At 47.1% G+C, this 14123-nt stretch overlaps 1 protein-coding gene across 1 annotated transcript in view; it reads left to right on the plus strand.

The window, feature by feature from the left end:
- PTPRJ (protein tyrosine phosphatase receptor type J) overlaps positions 1-14123 on the plus strand; it is a 161263-nt gene that overhangs the window by 127770 nt on the left and 19370 nt on the right. The window contains exons 8-14 of the mRNA XM_087854861.1: positions 1330-1587; positions 2786-3064; positions 5059-5349; positions 9160-9291; positions 10740-10950; positions 11065-11189; positions 12437-12524. Of these exons, the coding sequence (XP_087710987.1) occupies positions 1330-1587; positions 2786-3064; positions 5059-5349; positions 9160-9291; positions 10740-10950; positions 11065-11189; positions 12437-12524 (1384 nt within the window). The remainder of the gene's footprint in view (positions 1-1329; positions 1588-2785; positions 3065-5058; positions 5350-9159; positions 9292-10739; positions 10951-11064; positions 11190-12436; positions 12525-14123) is intronic.

The raw sequence follows: 14123 nt of genomic DNA on the forward strand, positions 1-14123 counted from the left end.
TGTGTTTACTGCCACTGAGTTGTACATTTACAAATGGTTAAAGTGATAAATATCATGTCATCAAAAGGAAGGGAATCGGGAATAGCTCCAGTCTTCTAACCCAGCTGCATTCTTTCCACATCTGTGTCCACAGTCATAGGTTTTGTTTACATCATTGTAATTATTATACGAATCATTGTATTTTGTATTTGAGCTTCTTTTTATTTATGGTCTTCATGTTTTTAGCGGCTGCAGAATGTTTCATTAAGTAGCCAGATCACAGTTTACAAAGCCCTTCTCTTTTTACGGAATATTTAGATTATTTGTACATTCTTTTACCTTTATAGATAATGGCTTTCTTTTATGGTCTCTGTGGAATCCCTTTGACATCAGGAATTTGGTGGTAGGGAGAGAATCCTCTCAAATCCACCTCCCTTTAAGGAGAACACACTTAAAAAAAATAAATTTTGGAAGCGAGTACATGCATGTAAAAAAAAATAATAAAAAAACCCATGAAATGTTTTGCAATGCAAGTATTTCCCTCTTTTGTCCCCTTACCCACTCGGTTCCTCTCATTAGAGGTGATCTTGGTTCCCAGGTGAAGAGAGAAGTGTTTTGAAAGCAAGGGCAGAAAAGATGCCTGGCTTATGTCATTTCTGGGCCTTGATCTATGCATTCATATTACATCTTGTTCGGTGTGTAGAGGTGAGGTGGATGGAGCAGGGTACCCAGAGTACTCCTGAGAGAGAGTTCTCTTCTGAGCCCAGCTCTGAGGGTGGACTGTGTGTGTGTGTGTGTGTGTGTGTGTGTGTGTGTGCCCTTTACCCTGGCCTCTGATATTCCCAACCTAGCGAATGTCAACTCTCCATCTCAGCTGTTCTCTTCCGTATGCCTGACTATGTTACAGGAAGATGTTTTCCTTTGGGGAAGTGATTAAAAAATAAAAACCTATTTATCAAGATATAAGATACATACTGAAAAACACACACACCCTAAGTGCATCGTCTGATGAGTTTTCACAAGCTGAACCCATCGGGTCATCAGCATTCAGATTAGGAATCTGAATGTGATTTCCACTGCAGAAGACCCCCGAAGGGGGTATTTTTAGGGCAAAAGCAAAAGACCAGAGAACTGACAGGATGAATTGGTGCATTCGTCTGTGTTATGCAAGAACCAAAATCCCTGAAAGAAATGAGTGTGTGTGTTTCTCACTTGTTTTGGAGTTTACCTTTTGTGAACTCATTTGAGACTTTGATGGCAAAAGAGCAGTTCTCTTGACACTTCGAAATCAAGCTGGGCATTATGATGGTCCTTGAAAGACTCCCCTTTCTCTTCCTTTCTTCCACCCAGACCCCAGTGCCGTCTTTGACATCCGTGTGCTCCAAGTCACCACAACTGAAATGGAGTTGGAGTGGCAGAATACGGACAGTTCTTCTGACTATACCTACACCCTGGACGTACAGTCCAAGTATGGCTCTAACAAGACAAACAGTTCTCACAAAGCCATCACTCTCAAGGACTTGGTTCCAGGCACCTTGTATAACATCACCATCTTTCCAGAAGTGAACCACGTCGTGGGGGAGTCCAACTTCACCGCACAGTACACGCGTAAGTCTCTGAGGATGCCCGGCCAAGGGCTGTTCTCTCTGGCTCTCTCCTGGAGGGTGGGAAGTAAGCGTTGGTTTAACAATGGGGAGAGGGACCATTGTGTTTCTGGGCTCTAGGGAGAGAAGGAAGCTGCTTAAGTGGAAAACATCGGAAAACAGCCAAGGTTCTACTGTTCTCAGCGTTGGTGCTGAGCCGTGTGAACCTGGAGTTGTCTTTAGAAGCAGCAAGTGATGTGATAAGCCTGGACAACAGAACTGTTCCATTCATTCCTTGGGGATACAGACTAGAGGAGGGTCACATTGTCATGTTGGCATTAGAAGACACTGCTCACGCGAGGAGCTTTGCACGCAGCAATAAGGGAAGCGTCTTGCTAATGTTTGATCTAACTCTATGGTAGACATGGTAGTTTGTGTTATCATTTTAGTACATTTTTCTCTTTTGTTAACCAGATTTCCAAAACAGATAGGAAATTATATCTGGGAAATCTATTTCAGATAAGCTTAGAAGTATTAAAGAAGCCCTCAGTTTGTTTCTCAGAGTCCATAGTGTCTCATGCTTCATTCCCCCTTCTGATTACCCCCCCTTTCTTTATCCCTTTCTTCTCCTCAACTGAGGGCTTCAGAGGGGAGGGGAGTGGAGGAATGGGATAGGCTGGTGATGGGTAGTAAGGAGGGCACGTATTGCATGGTGCACTGGGTGTTATACGCAACTAATGAATCATCGAACTTTACATCAAAATCCAGGGATGTACTGTATGGTGACTAACAATATAATAAAAAAATATTATTATAGGGGCGCCTAGGTGGCACAGCGGTAGGGCGTCTGCCTTCGGCTCAGGGCGTGATGGGATCGAGCCCCACGTCAGGCTCTTCCACTATGAGCCTGCTTCTTCCTCTCCCACTCCCCCTGCTTGTGTTCCCTCTCTCGCTGGCTGTCTCTATCTCTGTCGAATAAATAAATAAAATCTTAAAAAAAAATTATTATAAAAAAAAGTATTAAAGAAGAATTTTTTTTTTTGAGATTTAATCTGTATAATTATTTTCTGAAGGTCTTTTTGGGAAGCCTTCTGTCGTTTGAGTCGGCAAATGTTAGCTTTATTTATTCTGTCCCCAAAGGGGCCATGTTGTTTTTAGAGGCAGTAAATAAAATAGTCCTGGAATTCAAGGCTAATCATACTTTTTTTTTTTTTTAAATGAAGTGCCCAGCAGTGTATCCGACATTGAAATAAGTACCAACACCACAGCAGCATCCTTAACTTGGCAGAACTTAGATAGAGCTTCTGACACGTATACCTACCACCTTCTGATTGAGAAGGATGGAAATTCTAGCAAGGCAACACAACTCGTCACAGACATGGGCGTCACCAGTGCCACAGTCACTGAGTTAATACCTGGCTCGGTGTACACAGTGGAGATCTTCACCGAAGTGGGGAATGGCACCAAGTCCCTGGCACCTAGTTGGCAGTCATTCTGTACAGGTGAGTAGCCCCAGGTGACCCTTGGACTCTTTCCTGTGTGGTGCGGACCTTCCAGGTAGGTCCTCCACAGGCTTGATTAAGTTTCGTGTAGTATGCAGTACGCTGATCTCTTTGAGACATCCTCTTAACTTATGAGTGCTGTCTTGTTGTTCTTATCATTTATTCATTCGACAAGTATTTATCGAACAGTTACTATATACCAGGCACTGTTAAAAGGAAGTCCCTGCCTTCCTGGAACTTTTATTCTGGTGGGGAAGACAGATAATAAACAAGATAAATAAGTTATTAGATGACAATTACTGCTAGGGAGAGGGAAAAGAACAAGGAAGAGGGAGATGAGATGTTTATCTGGGGTGCCCTAGTGAAAAGGTAACTGTTCCGTGAAGACCTGAAGGAAGTGAAGGAGCCAGCCATATGGCTATCAGGGCATAGAGCATTATAGGCAGAGAAACAGCCAGTGCAAAGGTCCTGAGGCTGGAGTATGCCCGCTGTGTTGAAGGAAGAGCAGGAGGCCAGAATGGCAGGAGTAGGCCAGTGGGAGCAAGGGGACGACGGATGGGTAGATGGTGGGCCCAGCCCAAGAGGCAATGGGCCAGGAAATGGATGCCATCCAGGCTTGTAGTTCATAGTTTGGCTTCCCCCTGAAGAAGACTGAAACGATATTGTTAAAATGGATGCTCAGCCTTTTCACCTTTCTTGATCCTTATCTCTCAGTGCTCTAAAGAGAAGGGCAGCCCTGCGTTTAACTGAGGGAGCTTTCAGAGAGGGACCCAGGGAATGTTTCACAGATGTTTCTTCTAAGGACTTCAGCTCACAGATCTGGTTGGGGCGCCTTTGTACCTTGGCACCTGTGTACCACCTTATTCTCTACCCTCTTTGTACCTACATCTTCTCTTCCTTAGACCAAGCTACTCAGGTGTGTTCCGGCTGATTTGGAGGTGGAGGGTTCCCATTGGATCAGCCTCCCTGGTAGTATAGGAGCTGGGCCCTTGAGGACCTCTGACCTCTCACGTGGAGCAGCTGAGGAAATCCTGGCAGCTCTGAGTCACCTCTGCTAACTCGGGCTCCATCCACCTGGTCTAGACACTGATCTTTGGGGTTTGGGTAGCTTCCGTTGCTGATATTTATAATTGTTGCAGCCTATAGCAAGAGAAAAAGACATATGAGCACTTATGACTGGGGGTGGCTGGAAGAGGGGCTGTGGGGATAGGTGTGCATTGAGCAGATTACTTTTCCAGGCCTCAGGTGGAGAATGCGGGAGCCACGCAAAGTGATTTGTTAGTGATTTCCTGCTGTAAAATACTGCAGCATTGAAACAGTGATAATACTCTCCTCCAGTGAAATTAGCACACAACCCCAAGATCATGACCTGAGCCAAGATCAAGAGTCGGAAGCATAACCGACTGACCAGCCTGGCGCCCCTGACACCCCATCTTAAAGATGAAGAAACTGATCCCATTTACCATTGATTATTCAGCATGTTATGTGTCTACAGAATACCACGGACTTGGACTTAGAAAACCTGGGGTCCAGTTTCGGCTTTGTTGCTTACCAGCCGTGTCATCTTTAACAACTTAATGTAACCTCTCGAAGCCTCCGCTGGTTCATCGGCAAAGTGGGACAGCATTAGTCCTACCTCTTCCAGGTAGTCAGGAGGGCCCCAAGATGAGATGACACGGGTGAGGAAGTCGCTGCCACCGTGCTGTTGTGCCACAGCTAGCTGTCACGGAGCCCTGTTCTCTTCTGGCATGGTGACCGATGGCCACTGTTTCATATAATCCCCGTACAGTCCTGCAGTTGAGGCTCGGTTGGGTGACTGAGCCAAGGTCACACAGTTCAGTAATGCCCGCTTCAAGGTCAGCCCCTGCCTCTTTTACCGTCCCGCCTGGCTCTGTCCTCATGACAGATGAGCCAGGACTCTGCTGCTCGCGGAGGGCCAGTGTTGGCAAAGGCACAAGTCCCAGACTCTCATATGTGCTGGGCTTGCTTTGCAGATCCCGCACCAGTAACCTCCTTCCACTGCGAAGTGGTCCCCAAAGAGCCAACCTTGATTCTCAAGTGGGCCCGCCCTCCCGGTACCAACGTGGGCTTCCGGCTGGAGATCAGCAGAGGAGCCTGGAGAAATGTGACGGACCTGGGGAGCTGCACCTCAGAGAACGGCACTGAGTACAGGACGGAAGTCACATATTTGAATTATTCTACCTCCTACAACATCAGCATCACTGCCTCTTTCTGCAACAAGACGGCGTCTCCCGCCCAAAACACCTGCCTCACTGGCATCACAGGTGGGCTTTGTGGTGGTGGCGGCAGTTGGGGGGGCAGGTGGCACCGTGGTTACCCCTGGAGAACGCCTACCCAGTGGGTCTGCAAGTGTGGCCTAGAAATATGTATATCTTTTTAAATTTATGCTGAAATATTTGTTTTTGTTGGCATAGACTGTTAATTCTATAGAAATCTAGTCTTAAAAAGCAGAGAAAGAGGGACTAGTTTTTTATATTCCAAAGGTTTCCTTTGTTTTACAGAATAATTAATTGCCATGCTTTCTTTTAATAGTAAGTTCCCTTATTGCATTAAAAAAAAGCATTTTCATAGAAATATTCAAATATGCACAAAAGTAGAAGAAAGCATAAAGAAACCCACATACCCATCATCACCCAGTTGGACATTTGTCAGAGTTTGGCCAATCTTCTTTCATTTAGATCCTCTCCTCCCTGACTGGATTACCTTGAGACCAGTCCTGGTCATTCTATACTTTTATTTATAAATATTTCAAGAAATATCCCTCCAAGATAGAGGCTCCTCTCCCCTTTCTTTCGAACATAACCACATTGCTATTACCATCTCACAAAGTGAACAGTACTTTTATTCAGTATGATTACATATCCGGTCAAGATTCATATTTCCCTAGAATCCATATCGACAAGCTCTCCAGCTATTTTGAGGAACGGGGGTCCCTTCCTGTCCAGGGGATCCCACTAGTCAAACTTTTCACACTCATTGTTCTTATTTTTTATACTTGGAAGAACGTTGCTTTTATATCTTTGCTTCATTTTTATCTGTCTTTTCCTCGCCATGTCTTTGCCAACGTTGTCTTTGATCAACGTGGTGGGTTGATTTTGCTTTGTGCTTTTTGACCCCTGGATATGTTTCCTTTAGGGTCTCAGAATGTTTCTGGAAATTTTCCAAAGAACCTCTGGTTGTAATTGTAAGAGAAAAAGGGCTCTTACTACAGGAACACTGACTTGAAAAGTGGGTGAGGGGTTCTGCGGACAGAGCCTTGGATTTAGACAGGCAGACCTGGGTTTGATTCTAAGTTCTGCCTTTTACCAGCTTTGTGATCTCAGAAAAGCTACGTAACCTCTGTGAGCCTTGTTTCTCCTAGTTATAAAAAGGGGAAATAATACTGGCTTTCGGGACTGTTAGACAAATAGATAAGGTAATGTGTATGGAAGACCACTTGAGAGCGGCCATGTATGGCTGCTCAGGTTGTGCACTACACAGTTCCAGGGGACACCATTCATATGGACTGCAGTGTGCATAGGGCTCCTTGGAGTTGTGCAGTACACAACTATATCGGATGGCCTGGGTCACACTCCTTTGGGTTTCTTCAGCACTCTAGAACATACTAGAAATAATGAACCCTTTTTGTAGTTCTTTTTCATAATGTCATCTCTTCAGCTGCTGAGGAATAAACCATGTCTGATTTGGTATTCCTGGGGCTACACGCAGTGCCTAGGGAAGAGAAGGAACTTGTCAGAAATGGTTGTTTCTGAAGCTGAGCAGTATGGTAGGTTTGGATAATGACTGCTTTTTTAGTCCAGTAATTCTCTTAATTTTTAATCTGTAGCTCTCCCTTTCCTCAGATGAATTTTTCTTTAAGATTTATTTATTTATTAGTGAGAGAGAGAGTGGGGTGGGGTAGGGAAAGAGGGGCAGACGGAAAGAATCTTCAAGCAGACTCTGGGCTGAGGATGGAGCTTGATGTGGGACTCAGTCTCACGACTCATGAGATCACGACCTGAACAGAAACCAAGAGTTGATCGCTCAACCATATGAGCTATGCAGGTGCCACCCCCTCCTCCCCCGCCCCCTGCAGATGAATTTTTATATACAAATTTAACACATCTTTTATTTACCGTAAAAGTGGAGCTGCATTTTCTCTGAGAGGTATGGGATGGGTAAATCTCGGACAACTGGAGTGATGGTCTTATAGCCATCCTTTGTTACTTGCTCGCTCTATGCCTGGGGTAAGGGACACTGGTGAGTAAGGCAGACAGGGTCCCTGGAGCATAGGATTCAGGCAAGCAGAGAGGTAAAGGATTTTCAGCCCTGCAGGTAGATGAGCTAGTGTGCTACTGACAGTCTAGTCCCCTCTGGGCAGCTAAAAGGCAAAGAGCCCAGGGGAATCCTGGAAGCCTGGGTTAGGAAGCCTGGTTAGGCGGTTGACAAGTAGACATGGGGATAGTGCCCCCAATTGGTCACTGCTGTCAGTTGCTTGAGAGGTTGCCAAAGCCTGGTTCAAAGCTGTGCTGCCCAGTAGAAAATAATATGAGTCTCCCGCAGAATTTAACATTTCCTAGGAGACGCATTTAAAAAAAAAGTAAAAAGGGGGCACCTGGGTGGGTCAGTGGGTTAAGCATCTGCCTTCAGCTCAGGTCGTGATCCCAGGGTCCTATCAGACTCTCTGCTTAGCGGGGAGTCTGCTTCTCCCTTCCCTTTGCCCCCCCCCCGCCTCGTTGTGCGCACGCGCTCCTCTCTCTCTGCTCTCTCTCTCTCAAAGAAATAAAATCTTTAAAAAAATTAAAAAATAAAAAGGTAAAAAGGAAGAGCCAACATTGATTTAAATCACATTTTTTTTTTAAAGATTTTATTTATTTATTTGACAGAGATAGAGACAGGCAGCGAGAGAGGGAACACAAGCAGGGGGAGTGGGAGAGGAAGAAGCAGGCTCATAGCGGAGGAGCCTGATGTGGGGCTCGATCCCAGATCGCCGGAATCACGCCCTGAGCCGAAGGCAGACGTTTAACCGCTGTGCCACCCAGGCGCCCCGATTTAAATCACATTTTATTTAACTCAGTATATTAAAAATATCATTTCAATGTGTAATCTACATGAAGTCAATTATTGATGAGTTATTTTATGTTCTTTTCTCATGCTAAGTCTTTGACATCCAATCTGTGTCTTACATGTCTAGCTCCCCCGAATTTGGGCTGGTCATGTGTTACGAGCTCAACAGCTCTGTGGGGCTGGTGGCTGCCGTGCTGGGCAGAGCAAGTGTGGGAGCCCCGCTGTGGTGTTTTTGTTCCGTTTTCTCAGTCTCCGTGAATCTTGACTATAATAATGAAAACAAACTGTATGTGGGAGACAAATTTAGGTAGAGAGAGAGAGAGAGAGTGTGTGTAGCAGGATTAGCTTTAATTCAGCGTCTTCTTCCTTTTGTGTTAATTCGGAGGCTGACTTCAGGAGCTCAGCTCAGAAAGCGGGGGCAGGTCACATGAAGGTCGTGCATGGAATGTTCCTGTGTGGGCTTTTCTGGTTTCCGGGAAGAGGGTCAGTCAGGTTTCTCTAGGTGGCATTTTTAACCAACTCCATCAAAAGATGAGGACTTTAGCTTGAAGAATGCGGACCAGGAGCACAGCCAGGTCTCAGGAGAAAGTGCACTCTCTCTGTGTCAACTTTGCTTTCCTCCAGGTCTCTCTGTTCCATCATCGTCCTCAGCCACAGGGGCAGGTGGCTGCAGACGGCTCTCCCCTTAGAGTTCCAGCCGCATGGACTCTGACTCTCTGTTGCTCTCCATCTACCCCCGTTCTCTGGGTCAGAAGGGGCTGGGGGAGGATAGGAAAGGCAGGCTGGCTTCAACCAGCAAGGCTGCTGGGAGGCATGCCGAAGGTGCCATTGGGAGCAGGGGATCTGCCACCTCTGCCCCCCACTTCTCTCCCCTGCTCCTGGCTCTGGATGTGCTCTTCATGAGCCCCCCACCCCGCTCCCCGAGCAAGGGCAGAGCTTGGGGGCCCTGTAGCAAACTTCTTAATCAATTTTGTTCCCTCTTTGGTTTTAAATGGTGGGTGATCATGTTTTGTTTTGCTCTGTTTCAGACCCCCCTTCTCCAGATGGATCCCCAAATATTACGTCCATCAGTCACAATTCAGTAAAGGTTGAGTTCAGTGGTTTCGAAGCCAGCCACGGGCCCATCAAAGCCTATGCGCTCATTCTCACCACTGGGAATGGTAAGCAGGGGTCAGTTACGGGTTAAGCAGCCAGAGAGCCATGTCGTGACCGGGGGCCATTCCTGTGCCCACAGAGGCACACTGGAGACACAAATACATGACTGTTTTTACACTGTCGCCCACACGTTGGCACTCAGAAGGGGGTGGGTGAGCTATTTGCCTGACGATCTAGGGCAGGGTTGGCAGACTTTCTATAAAGGGCTGGGTGGCAAATGTTTTAAGCTTTGCAGGCCGTGCAGCCTGTCTCACAGCTGCCCGACTCTGGCGCTGTGCGGTGAGGGCAGCCGCAGAGGGTGCGTGAAGAATGAGTGAGGCTGTTCCAGTAAAACACTATTTGTCAGAATGGGCGGCCGGCTGGATCTGGCCTGTGGTTCACACCTGGCTGACCTCTGACCTGGGTTTTTCTTCTCTTTTACAACACAGGGTCTTTAGGTGACAGAATGTTAGTCTTAACCAACTCTCACTCTCTCTCACGCATGCACGCACGCACACACACGCACGCACACGCGCACACACACACGCACACACGCACACGCACGCATCATACTCAAAGGGTGTCATTCTCTTGAAGGAAAGCAGAAGGTGATTTCTGCATTTGTGGTGGAAACTTGCGAAAAGCATCCTCACAGCTGAGAGAGGAGGTGGCTCGCGTGCCCCCTTTTCCCGGACGGGGCTCCTTTACATTCTTTGGTGGGAAGAAAGGCATGATTCGGGGGTGCCTTTGTTAGCTGCACGTGGGTGCCTTGCACATGGCTGGGTTTTCAGGGCCAAGTTCTGTTGTTTTTGTTGGTTCTTTAAACGTGAACAGTGCAGTGCTGCCTCTGCCTGTTCTCTCAGCCCATGGGACTGTCTTCACCCCCTCGAGGGGTGTGGGGATCCTGGAAGACAAGGAATTTGCTAGTGTCATAAACCCGCGGCAGAGTTTCAACCATGGATGCTGAGATCTCTCAGTCTCTCTGTCTTTTCGGTTTGGGTCTGTTTCAAGTCATTTTGTGGTGAAGGTTTTCAGCAAAATCCAAGCTTAGACCTTGCTGAATGAAGGAGGCAATACTTCACAGTGACCGGAGTGACCAATACCAGCCTGTGGTGGATGAGACCACACGCGCCAAGTCGACGGTCTGGGTTAGAAATCATGCCCGCTGTGTACGAAGGGTGGCCTTGAGCCTAGGTCCTTTTAGCTTTCTGTGCCTTCATTTTCCCACCTGTGAGATGGGAGTAGGAAACCTACATGATAAGACTATTGTCAGTGACTATTGTTTAGCGCACAGAGATTAAGAAAAGCACGTAGAACTTAATATAAGTAAAGCCTAGCACCAAGAACACACTTGAGAGATGGCAGCTGCCATCATTACCGCACAGTGTCAATGTCATTATTTAGATGCGTGGGAAACTTAAATCTCTGTCTGTAATCACTTTCTTATGACTTTCTTTCTGTGTGCCTTTCTTAGCTGTTTACCCGTCTGCAAATGTTTTGAGATATACGTATGAGGATTTCAAAAAGGGGGCCTCAGACACTTACGTGACATACCTCATAACAACAGAAGGAAAGAGACGTTCTCAGGGCTTGGCTGAAGTCTTGAAGTACGAAGTCGATGTTGGGAACGAGTCAACCACGCACGGTTATTACAACGGGAAGCTGGAACCCCTGGGCTCCTATCGGTAATAGCCTAGTGGTTCTTGCCCTTTGGGGCCGAGCCGCGAGAGTGCGAAGCTTTCCATGCCTGGGGTGGTGGCCACGTCTCAGCTCCCTCTTTCCTTCTTGTCATCCCATAGGGCTTGTGTGGCCGGCTTCACCAACATCACCTTTAACCCTCACAATAACGGACTCATAGATGGGGCCGAGAGCTACGTGTCCTTCAGTCCCTATTCAGATGCAGTTTTCTTGCCCCAGGATCCAGGTAGAGAAAGAACAACAGTGCTGTTAACATTTCAGCGGGCTTTTGCTTCCAGTGTCTACAGAAGGCCGGGAATCTGCACGCCCCCCTTGGCTCCCTAGGAGGGCTGGTCTCTCCTGTCGGAGGTTGAGATGTCACGTGGCCATCAAGACCTGCCTCCGCTTCCTGGAAGGAGGTCCCCACCAGCCCCCGCCTCCCACTCTCTCTCCTCTGAATGCCAGTTGCCCTTCCACTCTGCAAACGTTTCGTCCTTTTTTCTCAGTGTGGTCATTTGTGTGCCCACGTGCCAGGCACACCATTTGACTTTCACTGCACAGAACCTTTGAACGTGAGGGTCAGAGGAGCCGCAGAAATTGTCTTGTCCAGCTCCTCGCTGAGAAACGAGGCTGTGGAGGCCCAGAGAGGGGCAGTGACTTGTGTAGAGGCAGGGCTGACCCTCATGCCTCAGACTCCTTGTCAAGCACTCCTGTCCTCTGTCCCACAGAACGAAGTGATTCAGGAGCCTCAAGGACCCAAGGGGGTATATACCCTACCTTCAGGCCAGAGACGAAGCGATCAACTGGTTTGGTAGTTTGCCAGGTGTTTACTTGATAGCTGTTCGCTTCAGGAAAGAAGCCCCAGGAGCAAAGTTCAAGGAGTCCGCACTCCCGACCGTAAACAAAGGGGTTTTATGTCGCTTGAGCCAGTGCTGTGGGAACTTCTGCTCGTACGTGGGTCTCACAGAGTCAGAGAGGTGGCAGGAACCGTGGGGAACATTTTGTCTAGTGGTTTTTAAACAGGGGTCGCTCCACTGAGCAGGACCCAGTCCCGAGACCCTCCCCGCCCCCACCCTACCTCCACAAGAGCGTTTCTGCCTGGTTTTTTATTTTATGTATTGGGCTGCTGCATGCAATCTCATTTGAAGAAAGACGACAGCAGTAAGAACAACTCAAAAATCATGACAGCCCGGTTGCTATGTTTGCAGTTGAGGAACCCGAGGGGAGGGGAGCCGTGACTTTCTCAAGACCAGCCTGTTAGTGGTGGGCTGGGGCTGGGGAACCCGGCTCCCAAAGGCCTAGGCTGATTTTATGTCCAAAGATATTTAACACACACATGCACACACACACTCTGGTTGGAGGACTCTGGGCCGGTTGTTTGTGAACATCATTTTTTTAAAACTTAATTTAATTTTATTTAAATTCAATTGATGCATCATGTATTATTAGTTCGTGAGCATCTTCTGAAGTGCCTCCCGTTTGGACTTTTCTCAGGTGTCATCTGCGGAGCGGTTTTTGGGTGCATCTTTGGTGCCCTGGTGATTGTGGCCGTGGGAGGCTTCATCTTCTGGAGAAAGAAAAGGTGACTGTGTTTATGTTGATGATAACTCCTTCCTTCCTTCCTTCCTTCCTTCCTTCCTTCCTTCCTTCCTTCCTTTCTTTTCTTTTCTTTTCTTTTCTTTTCTTTTCTTTTCTTTTCTTTTTTTTAAGATTTTCTTTGTTTATTTGTCAGAGAGAGAGAGAGCCTAAGTAGGGGGAGCAGCAGGCAGAGGGAGAAACAGGCTCCACTCCGAGCAAGGAGCCTGATGCAGGACTTGATCCCAGGACCCTGGGACCATGACCTGAGCCGAAGGCAAACACTTCACCGACTGAGCCACCCTGACATCCCAGTATTCTACTTTTTTTTTTTTTTTAAGATTTTATTTATTTATTTGATACACACACACACACACACACACACACACACACAGAGCACAAGCACGGGAGAGCAGCAGGCAGAGGGAGAGGGAGATGCAGGTTCCCCGCTGAGCAGAGAGCCTCACAGGGGCCTCAATCCCAGGACCTGAGCTGAAGGCCGACCCTTAACTGACTGAAACATCCAGGCACCCCCCAATACGCTGCTTTTTAAGGCAGCCTTTTACTATGGAAAATTTCAGACATTCACACAATTGAAAGGACTGGTGTCATGGGCCCCCATGTCCCCATCATCCACCCTCTTCGCCGACCGGCCAGTCCTACTTCATCTCAGCCCTCCACCTGCATCAGGTCCCGGCGGACACGGCAGTGTGGGGTGATCCCTCGGAACTGCGCCCTCTGGTTCACGAGTCAGTTTGGTGGTGTTCAGAGATCTCATTTTAGAATTAGCTAAGTTTGAACACATGCGCTGTCTGACGAGCAGATAGGAGCTTTGCCGCGATGTCTACAGTAATCCGTGATGTGACACCGAGGAGCGTGAAATAAATGTGCGTAGTTAAATAGTAAAAATAGCAACTCTGTTTTGAGCGCTTACCGTGTGCCCAGATTTGTGTTTTCCATCAGTCCTCATATTCACGGGGCTCCAGGAGGCGAGGACACACAAGCTGAGTGTAGGAAGTGTGCAAGGGAACGTGAACCCGGTGTTTGCACTTCATCGCTTTCCTGTCTGCCCATGTGTGGGGGGTGACGCCTGTGTATCCGCTGGGATCCAAGGGCACTCGTCCCCTCAAGCAGCCACGCCACATTCTTCTGCCGCCACCTTGCCCTGTTGGGTTGACAGACAGATTAAAAAAAAAAATTTTTTTTTTTGTGAGGGAGGAGTCAAAACAGCTTTATCGTTTCTTGTTAAAATAAAAGTTATACATGCTTGTGGCAAAAAACAAAACAAAACAAAAAACAAAATGGAAAAGAAAAAAAGAGCAAAGAAACTAGATAATTCATAATCACATCACCTGCACAAAACTACACTTAACATTGATATGATTGTGAAACTCACACATGAACACACACACACGAACACACACACGGAATCATTTGTATCATTTTCTGGTCTGCTTTATTATTTAAGACATTGCGGACAGCTTCAAATCTTCTTCATTTTAAGTGGATACAGAGTATTCAACTGTATGGAAATTATTCATCCCATTTTCCTGGTGTTTTCAGCTTTGGTTTTTTGTTTTTTTTGTTTTTTTTTTTGTTTTTTCGT

The sequence above is a fragment of the Ursus americanus genome, chromosome 24 (assembly GCF_024610735.1).
Source record: "Ursus americanus isolate L20-20 chromosome 24, mUrsAme1.1.p, whole genome shotgun sequence".
Lineage (NCBI taxonomy): Eukaryota > Metazoa > Chordata > Mammalia > Carnivora > Ursidae > Ursus > Ursus americanus.